The sequence below is a fragment of the Columba livia genome, chromosome Z (assembly GCF_036013475.1).
Source record: "Columba livia isolate bColLiv1 breed racing homer chromosome Z, bColLiv1.pat.W.v2, whole genome shotgun sequence".
NCBI classification, from domain to species: Eukaryota; Metazoa; Chordata; class Aves; order Columbiformes; family Columbidae; genus Columba; species Columba livia.
In genome coordinates, this window is record NC_088642.1 from 50799444 (window position 1) to 50813978 (window position 14535).

General features: G+C 36.8%; 1 protein-coding gene across 6 annotated transcripts in view; it reads left to right on the forward strand.

Moving 5' to 3' along the window:
• Positions 1-14535, forward strand: part of LOC102084168 (contactin-associated protein-like 4) — a 257060-nt gene that overhangs the window by 197365 nt on the left and 45160 nt on the right. For all 6 annotated transcript variants that reach the window (XM_065045789.1, XM_065045788.1, XM_065045785.1 and 3 more), the window contains exons 13-15: positions 1731-1928; positions 6380-6536; positions 9894-10021. In XM_065045789.1, coding sequence (XP_064901861.1) covers positions 1731-1928; positions 6380-6536; positions 9894-10021 — 483 coding nt within the window. The remainder of the gene's footprint in view (positions 1-1730; positions 1929-6379; positions 6537-9893; positions 10022-14535) is intronic.

Here is a 14535-nt window from a genome sequence, read left to right on the forward strand (position 1 = left end):
TGGAAGTCGAAACAGAATAAACTCAGTGGTTCCCTATTCGTAGGTGAAGGGCCTTGGCAACAGTAGAAAACAGCAGGATACATGGGCCTTAATTACACACCTATATTTAAGGCAATTTATATTTTGAAGAACATGGAGGGAGTAATCCCTGTGCTACTAAGCAGAGTGTTTGATGTTGCATTTTTGTGTATACAAACTATAAGACAGAGTGACAAATACATTTCTGTGCTATCGTACCAATCAGTGTCATGTTTCTTGTGTCTGGGTGCACAGGAAAATAATTTTTTGTAGTCTGAAAGTAAATATATAGTACATAGCCTATGGCTTCTAGTAGCTTTTAAAGTAATGTATTCATTTAAGTATTGCAGCATCAGTTTTAGTTCTTGAACTGTGTGGTTTTCCATTGTACTAAGCTTTTAGAATGAAAGTCACTTCCCATAATTGCTGCAGGAAGTTAGACTATTTATTAAAGGGTGTTTCTGAAGTATCAATATAACTGGAAGTATATTGAACTGCTTTGTTGTTTAGTGTAAGCAACATGTCTCCAAGTTGGGGAAAGTCTGTTTCACAGCAGACTACACCTCATAGCACATGCCTTTTACAAAGATGTAATATATTGTTTAGTATTCATCCATTTGAATTATATTTATATTTATATTTATATTTATATTTATATTTATATTTATATTTATATTTATATGCAAGTCTCTTCTGCTCTTTTATTAGAAGAGCATTACCTTGGAACACATTTTTCTACAAATCATTGTTGGAAGACTTAATATTTATTAGTGATTCATGGGAAAAAAAAATCCTGCAGACAGAGTTCATGTGCTTCTGCATTAAATATTTTGTCAGTATTTTGCATGCCCCCACTTAACACAAATCATAAGGCCAGTTTACACAATGCAATGAAGTATGTACGTTCCTTACCCAGCAGTATCCAAGCTAAAAGTCAACTTAAGACTAGTGTGTGCTTTTTAGGGAAATGTAGCTCTCAGTTCTGAACTAGTATTTCATCATGTTACAGGCTGAATCACGTGGGCATACCACGGCGACTGCTATAAATTAACTTTATGTCAGGTGTTTGGAAGAAACTTTCTTTTGAACATTGCAAGCTGCAGTTCTTAGTCCTTGACTAAATACATGTTTTGAATAATATTTCTAATAATGAGTACTATTTGATTTTAGATGGCTAGAATAACTCACCTTCCTGTAATCTGAGTTTATAGTAAGTACAATATTTGAGAGCTACTTTTGCTTCTTTATATCATAGAAGAAGGGTGTAGGCCAATATCTCTTACATCATAAATTAATTCCAATTATAGTGATATATGTAGTGTAGTGTCATTTTATAAACAACTTAAGCCTGGGAAAAGTAAGAATAGTAAGCATTATTTCTTTCTATTCTTTCACGGCAATTTACCCAGTAAACCATATATTATTTCAGAAATAATTATTTGGGTGTCATCACTTAAACTTTCCTTATTCAATAATCATAACAAGCTGAATAGCTGTTACAGCTATGGTATGATAATGTACTTATAAATAGAAACAATCATTAATTGTTTTCATTGTTGCTCAGTGATTTATGTCTCTCTCTCGTATGCCCAAAAGCACTTTTTGGGATCAAAGAAGTCACTTAGGTTGATTTAATCATACATTCTTGTTCAATTAACAACTTATGCAACTACTGTTTCTCATTCTTTATTATTTTTCACATCTTTTGAAAGATACAACATGGACGATTATACAGCACAACAACACCAACCTAACCAGAGTCAAAAGTGCTAATCGAGAGAACCCCCACACTGTGTTTTTCAAGTACTCTGCCAGCCTAGACCAGCTTCAGGATGCAATTAACCATGCAGAGCACTGTGAACAGGAGCTTGCTTACCACTGCAAAAAGTCAAGACTTTTAGAAAAGCCAGGTAAGTAAAACAGAAAAATCTTATTATGTTGCACAGTGCTTTTTTTTTTTTATTGGCTGCTAATGGTATTTATTTCTATCAATGTTATGGCATTTTGCTACTGTGGAGTTTGAACTGCTTCCAATTTCTAGTACTCAGAGTCCTGTAAGTTGCCAAGAGATGTGAACCAGAATATCACAAATGTTGTTTTGTAATGGTCTTCATTCACAGAATTAAGTGCTCTCAAGATTAATTTTTCTCTTAATTCTTTTAAATTAACAGAGATTGTTATTAACAGAACTCTTTTTGGCCTACCATATATTATTTCAGAAATATATATTATTTCAGGGAATTTTACATTTTAATGAAGGAAGGACTGAGGAAATACCTCCTTAAAAGAACACAAACTATTGCATAGGTATTAGAAGTTTATCACTGAATGTTTTTGAACACTTAATGTGCATATTGTCAGTGTTTGACCAGAAGCATTGATACCATTAAATTTCCACTGTCCAATACAAGCACTCATAGAAAAACAAACAAACAAAACGTTAAAATGTGGTTTACTGACAAAAGCATAATTGTTTAAAGAGAAAAATTAATGGAGATCCTCTCACATACTTAAAGAAAAGTGAAGTTATGTAGTCTACCTAAGACTTAACTTTCACAGACACAGAGGTGCTGTTAACAGAATTCATAATGAAAATCCTTTCTAAGTACTCCTGTGGAAATAAAAAAATCACATTTTTTACTGTCTTTTGAAAAACTAATTTGAATTGTTTGACTTGCCTACCAGAAACTCTTGAAATTGCCCAAACTGATTTCTTTACATTTTTTTCTACAAAGTAGAGAGCAGGACTCTGAGTGCAATACTATTTGATTCTGTCTCTAAACTCTTTCTTTTCATATTCTTTCTCCTTAATTATGTTACGGACATTGCTAGACTTCTTAGACTAGAATTCACTCTTAACAAAATACTTGCTCAAAAGCATCCATGCAGCATAAAAGATGAACCTACTGCTTAAGATGTCCTACTGAAGCTCCCTTTTACCTATGGATTCCAAATTAAAGTTACAGTTAGGTGTTTAAAAGCTTGGTTTAGACCCATCAGAGGGTTTCAAGATTATGCTCTCTAGCTATTTCATATCTTTAGGCTGTTAACTGTCACACAGACTAAGTGAAAAAAACCCCAAGCAAACCAACAAAAAACCACAAAACCAATAAATCCCACCTTCTCAAATCATCAGTTTCAGCAGAGTGATCAAGCTAGAAACCACAAAAAAGTGCATGCCAAAGAAGAAGAGAGGGAAAGATCTAGGCAAGCAGGATGGGGTTTTTTTCAGTTTGGTTTTTTTTTTGGTGTCCCGGTGTGACACAGCACTATAAACTTCAGAGGTTCATTACAAATTTTTGTAAGGATGTTGCAATTATAAGTGTCAATTGTATTTAAATTTTACTGGATGATCAGCCTATTTAGAAGACTTCAGAGAGCTAAATAAGAATTCTGTTTGGAATACAAAAATTTGAGGGAAGTTTAAAAAAATAAAATTATCTAGTTTGAAATTTTGGGCAGGCCAACTTAGTTTTTATTTAATCTGTTCAGCATCTGAAGATAGTCTTCACCAGCTTTTTCTATTTAAGATCACATTTAAGTATTTGGTTGATTATATTTACACATGTCTCTTTGAATGATTTTTACAGCCAAAACTACAAAACAAACAAACAAAAAGATATCAAACACAAACAGCTCATAACTGAAGCATACGTGATATTGAAACAAAATTCAAATAACATTTTGCTGAAACAAGTTTGTTCTGTTTAATTCATTAGGAGCACAATGAAATATCAGAATTTGAAATGCAGATAGGTATATTAATAAATTGTCTGTGCAATTTAATCCCTCCTATATCTGCTCTCTGTAATCTTCGCTAGCTCTGCCTGACAAGTATTAAATTTGATGATGGCTACTCAGAATAGTTTTTGGAACGTGCACCCACATAGTAATTCTTAAGTGACCGTATTTTAAGAGTACTTTACATTTGATTGGCCTGGATAGCATTTCCAAACAATGTCATGAAAGAAGTCACCTGTTAATAGATTTATGTGATCATTATGAAGAAACCCCTAGCCATTTTAATTAATAGCTTTATTTCACTTAGGGAACATTTTCTGCCAAAGTAGGGGTTACTATCTGGGCTAATCACTATGAACTTGCAACATTTCAGTAAATACTCCTCACCTGTCAGGGTTTAAGACAAGGCAGCAATAAACCATGGCAGATGCTCCCTGTTACCCTCTTACCTCCTGCCACCCCTTCCCTTCAGAGTGGAATGATGATAGGGAAGAAAGAAGGAAAAGAAACTTAGACTTCAAGTTGGAAGGTTTTAAAGGGGTTTACTAATGCTACTAATAAATAGAGAATATATACAAAATATACAAAATGAATCTTGAGTGCTCAATGTGGAGTTGGCGTCACTCCAGCAGCAGGAGCTGGGTGTGCAGAGCTGGTGGCTCTAGCAGCTGCAGCTCAGGCCCCCAGAAGTCATGGGCAGGACTTCACAGCAACCCAGAGACCGGTTGCAGGGATTCAGGGCCTGAGGCCTATAGATCACAGGCAGACAAACGAAGTCTTCTCTAGATGCCAGTCATGGTCAAAAAGCTTGACCCTTCTGACCACCGTCTTATCTAGGGGGTATGACGATTATGGGATGGAATACTTAATTGGTCAATTTAAGTCACCTGTTCCATCCACCTCTCCTTAAACATGCCCCTCTCACAACGGAATATGGAAAAACTTATCAGTCTTTCTTGGCTACCATAGTAACAAATCTAAACATGAGCTTCTTCAGCATTCCATTGGTCTTCTTATCAGAACCAAGTAGAGCATCTGAGGAAAAAATATGCGTGGAAAACCTCAGAAAAGTGCAGCCACCTAGAAGAACTTAGCTGAAAGAAAAATCACTAAAAGAGTACTGGTCTTGTTTTTAACAAAACCAGGACACTGCTGTATGAACAAATAACTGAGACCAGCTTTTAAACATACCCCAATTTCCCTAGTGAAAGACTGGGAATATTAATTCAGGACTAAAATACAAAGCTAAGGCATGCTGTCAAAACAGCAGAAATATTCATCTTTTTACAGTCTTAGTTGTTGGAAGTTTTTTAAAGTGTTGTCTGATAAATTATTTATAAACTGTCTTTAGGTTTTCTTCCTCCTGTGATGGCTTGCAAACACAAACACTGATATTGGACATTGATGCCATTATGCAAGTTTGACTTTTCCAGAAACTGCTCACACTGTTTTTTGGCCTGCTGGGCTGACAGTTGTGTGGTAATGAATGCAGTCAATATGTTTACTATCTGAGAGACTGTCAGTGTAACAGAGGTCTTATCTAACAGTGAGGTTTAATAAGCAGTGGCAGTTGTAAGTGAAGTTGAGACAGGGATAAATTCTACCTTCTTTGTGTGGGCCTGCTTCTGAAAACTTAGAACTCCAACAACAGCAAAAAGAAGTACATCTATAAGAAACTCCATAATTTAGCAGTACTTTATTTCTTCTCATGCCTTGACTTTCATGTATTGCACCTAGGATCCTTTTTCTGTCTCATTTGAGATGCTTTATCTTTATGCTTCATATCTTTTAGCTTTTATCTGTTCTATATATTTTCTGTTGCTGTGCTTTCTTGATAATATATTTAAGCTTGATCTGCAGTACTGTAACATTAAGAAAACATCCATTTTAATCATTTTGCTACAAACAATGCTGACTGGATGCATCAGACAGAGATGTAATAGTCCTGTGAAACCTCTCTTCTGCTCACTAGATACATCAACTTACTCATGGGAACATTGTGAATATGACTTTTTCTGACTCTGATTATATAAATTCTGAATCTGCTGTCCATGACCTAGCAGCTGTCTTTGGACATTTCTGATTAACACCACTATTCAGCTGCTTCATATTTGTCACCTGGGCATTAGTACTCTGTAATACTCTTGGTAGCAGGATGAGACCATTTCTGCATAGCTTTTCTGTAACTCTTCTCCTTCTGTTGCTGCTAGTTACATGATTTCAAATTGATCTTTCCTTGGGAATATAAACTACCTTGATTTTTAGGGTGATGGTATTTTGTTTTTCATGGACCATTTTAAAATGAATTACATAAATGGACTGCTTAAGATAAATGAATCTAATATCATGGCTGGCTGAGCTAGGGTCTGTGAGTTCCCTTTTCCACTAATGTAAGCAAAAACTTCTGACAATCATTTAATACTTGATTCAGAAGTATTAAAATGAATAATTTTCAAGTAAAGGCAGGTGGTTTTTGTTTTGTTTTAATTGTTGTTTAAAGGTTTTTGTTTTGAGAAGTGATTTTTCTCTGCTTAAACTTTTGAAAACTTCTTTGGATGAGAAAAAGGGGGAAAAGTAAGACAGAAAACTGGGCACTGATTTTCTCTAACCTGCCTTTTAGATGGGATGCCACTGAGCTGGTGGATTGGAAGAACCAATGAAACACAGACTTACTGGGGAGGTTCCTTGCCTGCTGTACAAAAATGTGCTTGTGGATTAGAGGGGACCTGCATTGATTCCCAGCATTACTGCAACTGTGATGCAGACAGAGATGAATGGTGACTTTTTACTGTTGCTTATTCAAAATATTTTTTCCTGGAAAGTAAATAAAGAAAATATACAGGCCTTAGCACATTTAGAACACCATAGTGTCACTTGTTTCTTTAATACAGAACACATTTGCTCACAAAATTCTAACTATATACATTAAGTATTATTGCTAATTCTTCCAATCTCCATTCTGGAGAGGGTTTAATTTTATATAGATGCTTTATAGTTTTGTAGTGTATTGCATGTTATATATCAAGACATTAGCTCTGGTCTTTAGTACAATTTCAGATATTAGTTTTAAAATACTGAAAATAACAATCTAAATGTAAAGGTTCTAGGAAAGAGCCACATGTTTTTTAGCATAATTTTTAACTTCACTTTTAAGTTTAGACTTTTTATCCCCTTTTTCTTTTGTCATTTAAAAGCGAGATAATTAGAACTGATCAACCTTTCTCTCAGTGAAACAAAGCACTGACACGGAATCCTATTCTAAGGCGATAGAAGATTTTCTAAAACATAGATCTTCCACTTGTACCTGAAATTCTCTGGTGTTATTTATCATCCCATTCAAATAAGTAATGTAAGATATGAGTCCCTGTTACAATGTCAAATCTGAACTTCACTTTTCACTTAACAGGATCAGATATAACTTTCTCAGCAACAGCTCCAGTGCAGTATAAGACTTTACAAAGCAGACAGGACTTTTTTCAAATGATGGCTTTTCTGTTGAATAAACTTCTAAGCTTTTAAACTTTTAAAATGTATTTAACTTATATAAATCTGATTCAGTGAGTAGGTTAATTTGTGCATATTAATAAATGTATACACATCTGTTTTTTGAAAATAGAAAAATGTAAGAGAAGTACTTAGGAACATCTTCATGTGGACAAAATGAAGCAATACATTATTTTCTCCTCAAGCTTCAGTGGAATGTCATTCCACTTCAGTCATTCCCTTCAGTGGAATGACTAGTGAATTTGGTTGGAAATGCTTATTCTCTCACCATACAGAAATGAAAATACAACAAAGACTTCGTCAACACACAATTCTACACAAGCTTCAAAAGCTTCTGTAGGAAAATAATTTCCATCTGCAGTAAAACTCACAGAGTGATATTGGCTGTGCTCATGCCAGCAAAGAGATCAAATACACAGGACTCTAGGAATTTCCTCATTTTTGTGCAGCACAACGATATAAATAAATTTTCTTTCTCAACAGCAAAAAGACAAATTCATTTTGAGATAGAATTTTGAGTAGTTACTAGCATATGTAATACATTCTTGCTCAATTTTGTCATTCAGTTAATCCATGCTCACGTACATAGTTTAATTTATAATGGTAGGATACTTGTAAGTAAAGTATATAGAGGATGACATGCATGTCTTCCCTGTCACCACTTTGAGTAAATTGCATATGTTGATGCATATATTACTCTTGTTTTATATTTCTGTATGTATTCACTTCCAACATATTTTAAGTGGAGACATCCCAGTAACTCCAGTGTTATGAAGGCTGTGTTTACACTTACTTTGGTAGTTGTACTTCACGTTACAGTCAGTTCCCTAGAGGTTACCAGTTTGAATCAGTTAAGTCAATACTGTTCACAGGGTGGAAAAAGTAGGGAGATATTGTGCTTGTTTGAGATGTTTTCTGAGTACAGAAAACCATATTTACATACAATGTGGTTTTGAAAATAAGGTTTTGCTATTCTATGGTCACAGTGAAATCTATTAAACTTCGTAGATGAGACATAGATTTAGCTCTAAAACTCCTTGTTTGACTCATCAAAATCTTTGTCTCTAAAAATCTAGAATAAAAAAGACCCTTCTTTTTAAAACCTGTTTCTAAAAGTCTACAAAAATGTAAATCATCCGTGCAGAAGATATAAGTTAGTTTCTCTTCACTTTCCCTTTATTTGCAGCATAGTTTTAATGAAGTAAACACTTCCAGTGTTTCAAGAGTTTGAGAGTCAATGTCCTGAGTTGGAAGAGAGCCACAAGGATTATTGAGTCCAGCTCCCGGCCCTGCATAGGACAACCCCACAGTTCACACCATGTGTCTGAGGGCATTGACCAGTCTCTTTTTAAATACTATCAGGCTTGGGGCCATGGCTTCTTCCCTGGGGAGCTTATTCCAGTGCCTCACCACCCTTTTTTTTTAGTTCTAAGTTAGAAACCTGCAATATCTCACCTCATCAAAAAAACAAAACAAAACAAAACATTTTAAAAAAAGCTTAAAAAGCTTTACATTTCTTATTTAAGAAAAGTTTCCCTGAAACAAATGTACATGTGTGCACTGTGCTCCAAGACAGGTAAACAGAAATTGCACGCAAAAGAAAGATGGTTGTGCTAGTAAAGAGAATGGGGAGGAGAGAAAAAATATCACTCATTTCACTCAGGACAAGGATGGAATATATTCCTGTTGTCTTAGTTCCAACCCATGTTGTACTGAGAGAGTGGGCCACTAAACCCAACCACGTTCTCAGAGAAATATGGCTTGCTTGCTGGCTGTGTGTCTTGCCTTTAATGTCTAAACAGTGTAAATTCTGTATTAGCTCCCCTCTCTGAGTTTGCACTGTTGTCTCTAAGCTATTTGATTTGCCCGGTTAAGAGAAGATTCAACTACAAATGAATTGAATGGATAGACTAAATTTTCCAGAATGGTTCTGAGTGAATGATTTTTTTCATGGCTTCAGAGGAAGCAATTTTAGGGCCAAAACTGGTGTTTATGAAATTTAGAAATTCATTTCTGACACTAAGTTAATGGAGATTTTAAACAAGGAATTTGGTCTGATTTTAAAAGTATTGGGTGCATTATTTGAGTTCAAGGTTGCATATTTCCTTTTGTGCAGTTTACATATTTGTGGCATATACTGCTTTTCTTGTACACTCAGCATGACTTCATATTTTTCTATTTGATTGTTTTAACTTTTGTCAAGGTGAAAAAGGAAAAAGAAAGCTAGACTTATTTGAAAGTTATAATAAGCCTTTTAATATTGAATAATGAAGAGACAGACCAGAATAGATATGCTATTTTATCAGCAATATAGATTTACTCACAATGGCAAAGGTTTTAGCTTAGGCAGCCATTTATGTAAAAAAAGAATTTTCACTTGCTTATTTAGACAAGCACAACCATAAAACTGCCTGCTTCTGGTGAAATTGCTTCACATCTGTCAAATTATCACGATATCAATACCAAAGCATATGTTTGTATTCACAGTTGCTTATATTACCCATAGAGTTATAAAGCACTTTTTTTTTTCAGAATTTAGTTATTTCCTTTTATCCAGCAGTGTATCGATGGTAATGAAATGTTTATCAGAAACATTTAAGAGAGCTGTGGCTTTCATTTTACCTTTTCAGGACTAATGATACTGGATTCCTCTCCTACAAGGAGCATTTACCAGTAACTGAAATTGTGATCACAGATACTGACAGACCAAATTCTGAAGCAGCTTACAAACTGGGGCCTTTGCTTTGCCGTGGTGACAGTAAGTAATAACTGCAGAGTTTTGCTAAGCAAAATTGGGTTTTGACTGCACTGAATTTTAGTTGGGTTTTTTTTTTTTTTTTTTCCTAAACAGCCTAAGATACAGTTATGTAAAAATTTCATCCAGTTAATTGAGTAATTAGAAAGGAAAAAGACAAAGTGTTATGGTCCAGTGCAAACCAGGGTAGGATGGTAAAGATATACTTTTGATGATGCACTGTACAGAAATATTATAGTTTTCAAACAGATATTTTGAGTACAAAATTCAGTATTTTTATGGAATTTGAATTAACTTCATGTAATAGAGTTACATGAAGGTGAATTCATACCTGGTATTTCAAACAATTGCTAGGGGAAATCCCATGGGCAAGGCTGCTTGAAGTTAAGGGACCCAAGATAGTTGGTTAGAGTTCAGGGACTGTTTCTACCAGGCTCAAGATCACAGCATCCCGACACATAGGAAGTCAAGGAAGGGAGCCAGAAGACCTGTGTGGTTAAACAGAGAGCTGCTGGGTAAGCTCAAGTGGAAGAGGAGAGTTTATAGATCATGGAAGGAGGGTCTGGTCACTTGAGAAGAATATAAGGCTGATCTCAGAGGGTGTAGAGAGGCAACTAGGAAAGCTAAGGCCTCCTTAGAATTAAACCTGGCGAGAGGGAACAAGGACAACAGAAAGAGCTTTTTTAAATACATGGCAGATAAAACTAACACCAGAGGCAATGTAGGCCCACTGATGAATGAGGTGGGTGACCTCGCGACAGAAGATACAGAGCAGGCACAGTTACTGAATGCCTTCTTTGTCTCTGTCTGCTCTGCCAGAAGCTGTCCTGAGGAGCCCCATACTGCTGAGGCCCCAGAGGAAGTCAGGACAATGGAGGAATTTGCCTCAGTTGATGAGGACTGGGTCAGGGAGCAATTAGGCAATCTGGACATCCATAAATCCATGGGTCCAGATGGGATGCACCCATGGGTGCTGAGGGAGCTGGCTGAGGTCATTGTTAGACCACTCTCCATCATCTTTGCCAAGTCTTGGGAAACGGGAGAGGTGCCTGAGGACTGGAGGAAAACAAATGTCACTCCAGTCTTCAAAAAGGGCAAGAAGGAGGACATGGGTAACTATAGACCGGTTAGTCTCACCTCCATCCCTGGGAAGGTGATGGAACAACTTATCCTTGGTGCCATCTCAAGGCATATCAAAGATAAGAAGGTCATTAAGGGCAGTCAACATGGCTTCACCAAGGGGAACTCGTGTTTGACCAACCTCATAGCCTTTTATAAGGACATAATGAGGTGGATAGATAGTGGCAGAGCAGTGGATATGGTCTACCTTTACTTCAGTAAAGCATTTGACACAGTCTCCCACAGCATCCTTACAGCTAAACTGAGGGAGTGCGGTTTGGACGATTGGGTAGTGAGGTGGACTGCGAACTGGCTGAAGGAAAGAAGCCAGAGAGTCATGGTCAATGGGGTAGAGTCTAGTTGGAAGCCTGTAACTAGTATCTAGTACCTACTGGAATGCCTCAAGGGTCAGTACTGGGGCCAGTATTATTCAGTATAGTCATCAGTGATTTGGATGAGGGAATAGAGTGTACTATCAGCAAGTTTGCTGATGACACCAAGCTGGGATGAGTGGCTGACATGGCAGAAGGCTGTGCTGCCATCCAGCGAGACCTGGACAGGCTGGGTAACTGGGTGGGGAAAAATTTAATGAAATATAACAAGGCCAAGTGTAGAGTATTGAATCTGTGTAAGAACAACCCCAGGTTCCAGTATAAATTGGGGTTATTCATATTAGAGAGCAACATAGGGGAAAGGGACCTATGGGTCCTGGTGGACAGCAGGATGACATTGAGCCAGCACTGGGCGCTTGTGGCCAAGAAGGCCAATGGCATTAAAATGGATGTATTAGAAGGGGTCTCTTTAGTAGGTCAAGAGAAGTTCTCCTCCCTCTCTACTCTGCCTTGGTGAGGATGCATCTGGAATATTGTGTCCAGTTCCAGGCCCCTCAGTTCAACAAGGACAGGGAATTGCTTGAGGTGTCCAGTACAGAGCCATGGAGATGATGAAGGGAGTGGAGCACCTCCCTCACGAAGAAAGGCTGAGGGAGCTGGGTCTCTTTAGTTTGGAGAAGAGGAGACTGAGGGGTCACCTTATCAATGTTCATAAATATGTAAAGAGTGAGTGTCACGAGGACAGAGCCAGGCTCTTCTCAGTGACAACCAATGGTAGGACAAGGGGCAATGGGTTCAAACTGGAACACAAGAGATTCCACTTAAATTTGGGAAGAAACTTCTTCTCAGTAAGGGTAACAGAACACTGGAACAGGCTGCCAAGGGGGATTGCGGAGTCTCCTACTCTGCAGACATTCAAAACCTGCCTGGACACATTCTTATGTAGTCTCATCTAGGTGTTCCTGCTCTGGCAGGGGGATTGGACTAGATAATCTTTTGAGGTCCCTTCCAATCCCTAACATTCTGTGATTCTGTGGTTACCATATCTCAGGAGAAACATACCATATGCATGTCTTTATCACCAAATGTTATGCGTATTAACTGCTCTGAGTGTGCAACTTGGAAATCTATACTATGGAAGATTAATGCAGTATATGCAATATGTATTAGCAAAATTTCAACTTCACACAAGTATTTAAAATTTGGAAAATTATAGAGTAATTCAAAATATAAAGCTTGTACATATTGAATATGTATGTAGTAAGCAGAAAACTATCATGTGTGAAGAAATAATTTAAAAGTAATGAGACAACTAGAGCAAGACTGATACCTTATTGAAGATTTGTGATGACATTTCTGATTTCATTAATTTCCATCTTCATTAGCAAAGAAAACAGATCTGGTTTATGTTCAACAGTAAGCTATTGCACAAAATTCTATTGCCGCTGCCATAGAATGTTGTAATCAAAAGACAGGAGAAGCAATGTTATAGATCCTCCTAAATATTTAATCTATACTCAAGAACTGAATGGGTAGGTTTTTGTGTACAGTTGTGTAAGGGATTCAAATATTTAATAAGCTTGATTTCTTTACGTCAGATGCTACCCCATGCGTTTTCATGAACTTCACTATTGTTTAAAATAGTTACATATTATTATTTTTATTTTTTATGTGATTTTCTTCTTCATCATCTTATTCTTCATCATCTGATGTTGCTTTTGTTTTTCGAAGAAGTACTGATCTATGCTCTTAGGTTTACTCAGGAGACTGCATAGATAAAAAACCCTATAAATTAGCATGAATTTATTTTTATGTCATCTCTACTTTCATTCCTGTGACTTGTCAGTGTAATTATGCATGGAAGATTTGTTAACAGATGTGTGGTGCAGCAGTGCATCCTAATTTTCTTATGAAAATTTATAAGACATGGAAAAACTGTTGGGTGCTTCCTTTACACTTGTCTGATGTCTGATTGTGAGCTGATCATTTATTCTATCTGTCAAAGAACTGTTAAATCATGGGGTTATGATATAGGATTATGATATAATTCGAAGCGAAAAGGACCTAAAAAGGTCTCCTCTTTACAGCAGGATCAACATTGAGCTCAGACCAGTTTTTCTCAGGGCTTTCTCAAATTGGGGCTTAAAGACTCCAACGATGGAGCCTGCACTCCTTCTCTAGGCATCCTGCTCTGCTGCTTGGCTGTCCTCATTGAGAATTTATTTTTACCTAGATCAAGCCTGAAACTGTTTTTTCAACTTACACCCATTGTCTTTAATATGCCTTACAACAACGCAGAGAACTTGGCTCTGCTTTCTTGTGATTTTCTCTTAGGTTTCAGGAGCTGCTGTCAGGTCATCCACAAAGCCATCTCTCATCCAGGCTGAACTAGCTATGGTCTCTCAACCTGAAGAGCAGGAAAAGTGCTTCAGACCCAAACATCTGGGTGGCCTCCCGTCATACTCACTCCTATTTATTTAGTGTACTGGAGGGACTAGAATTAGAAGCAATATGTAGATGTTGTCTTACAAGTTTGAGTAGAGAGGGATAACCGTCTCTCTCAATTGATTTGCCATGCTTATACAGCCTATGATGTGGCAGGCATCCAGTGTGTCCACGGACAATGAAACCAAAGACAATGACAACAATGAAACAGAAGTATTTAGAGGTCCTGTAGTACTTATAAGTAGGAAAAATTTCAATTTCACTACTTACCAAGTTCCCAGCTACTATTAATTACATAACCTGACCCCAATTATCACAAATCTTGAAACATGGAATCCAACTAGCTTCCCCGGGTGAATCATTAAAACTTACAGACAGTTCTGACACCCATTGACCTCTCTGCTTTTATTTGATGTTTGCTTTGTCTGACTGATTGAATTTCTGCAAAATTTCACAGTGATGCTAAATGATCACAGTATTTCTAGACAAGCTGCAATAGACAGCTCTAAAATATCATGAGGACAAGCACAAGAGGTTAGTCTGAATGCCAGAGAAATATTTCTGTAACATCAGACTACATTATAGATTTTCACTTCAGAAAGAAGCAATTTGGGACTGAAA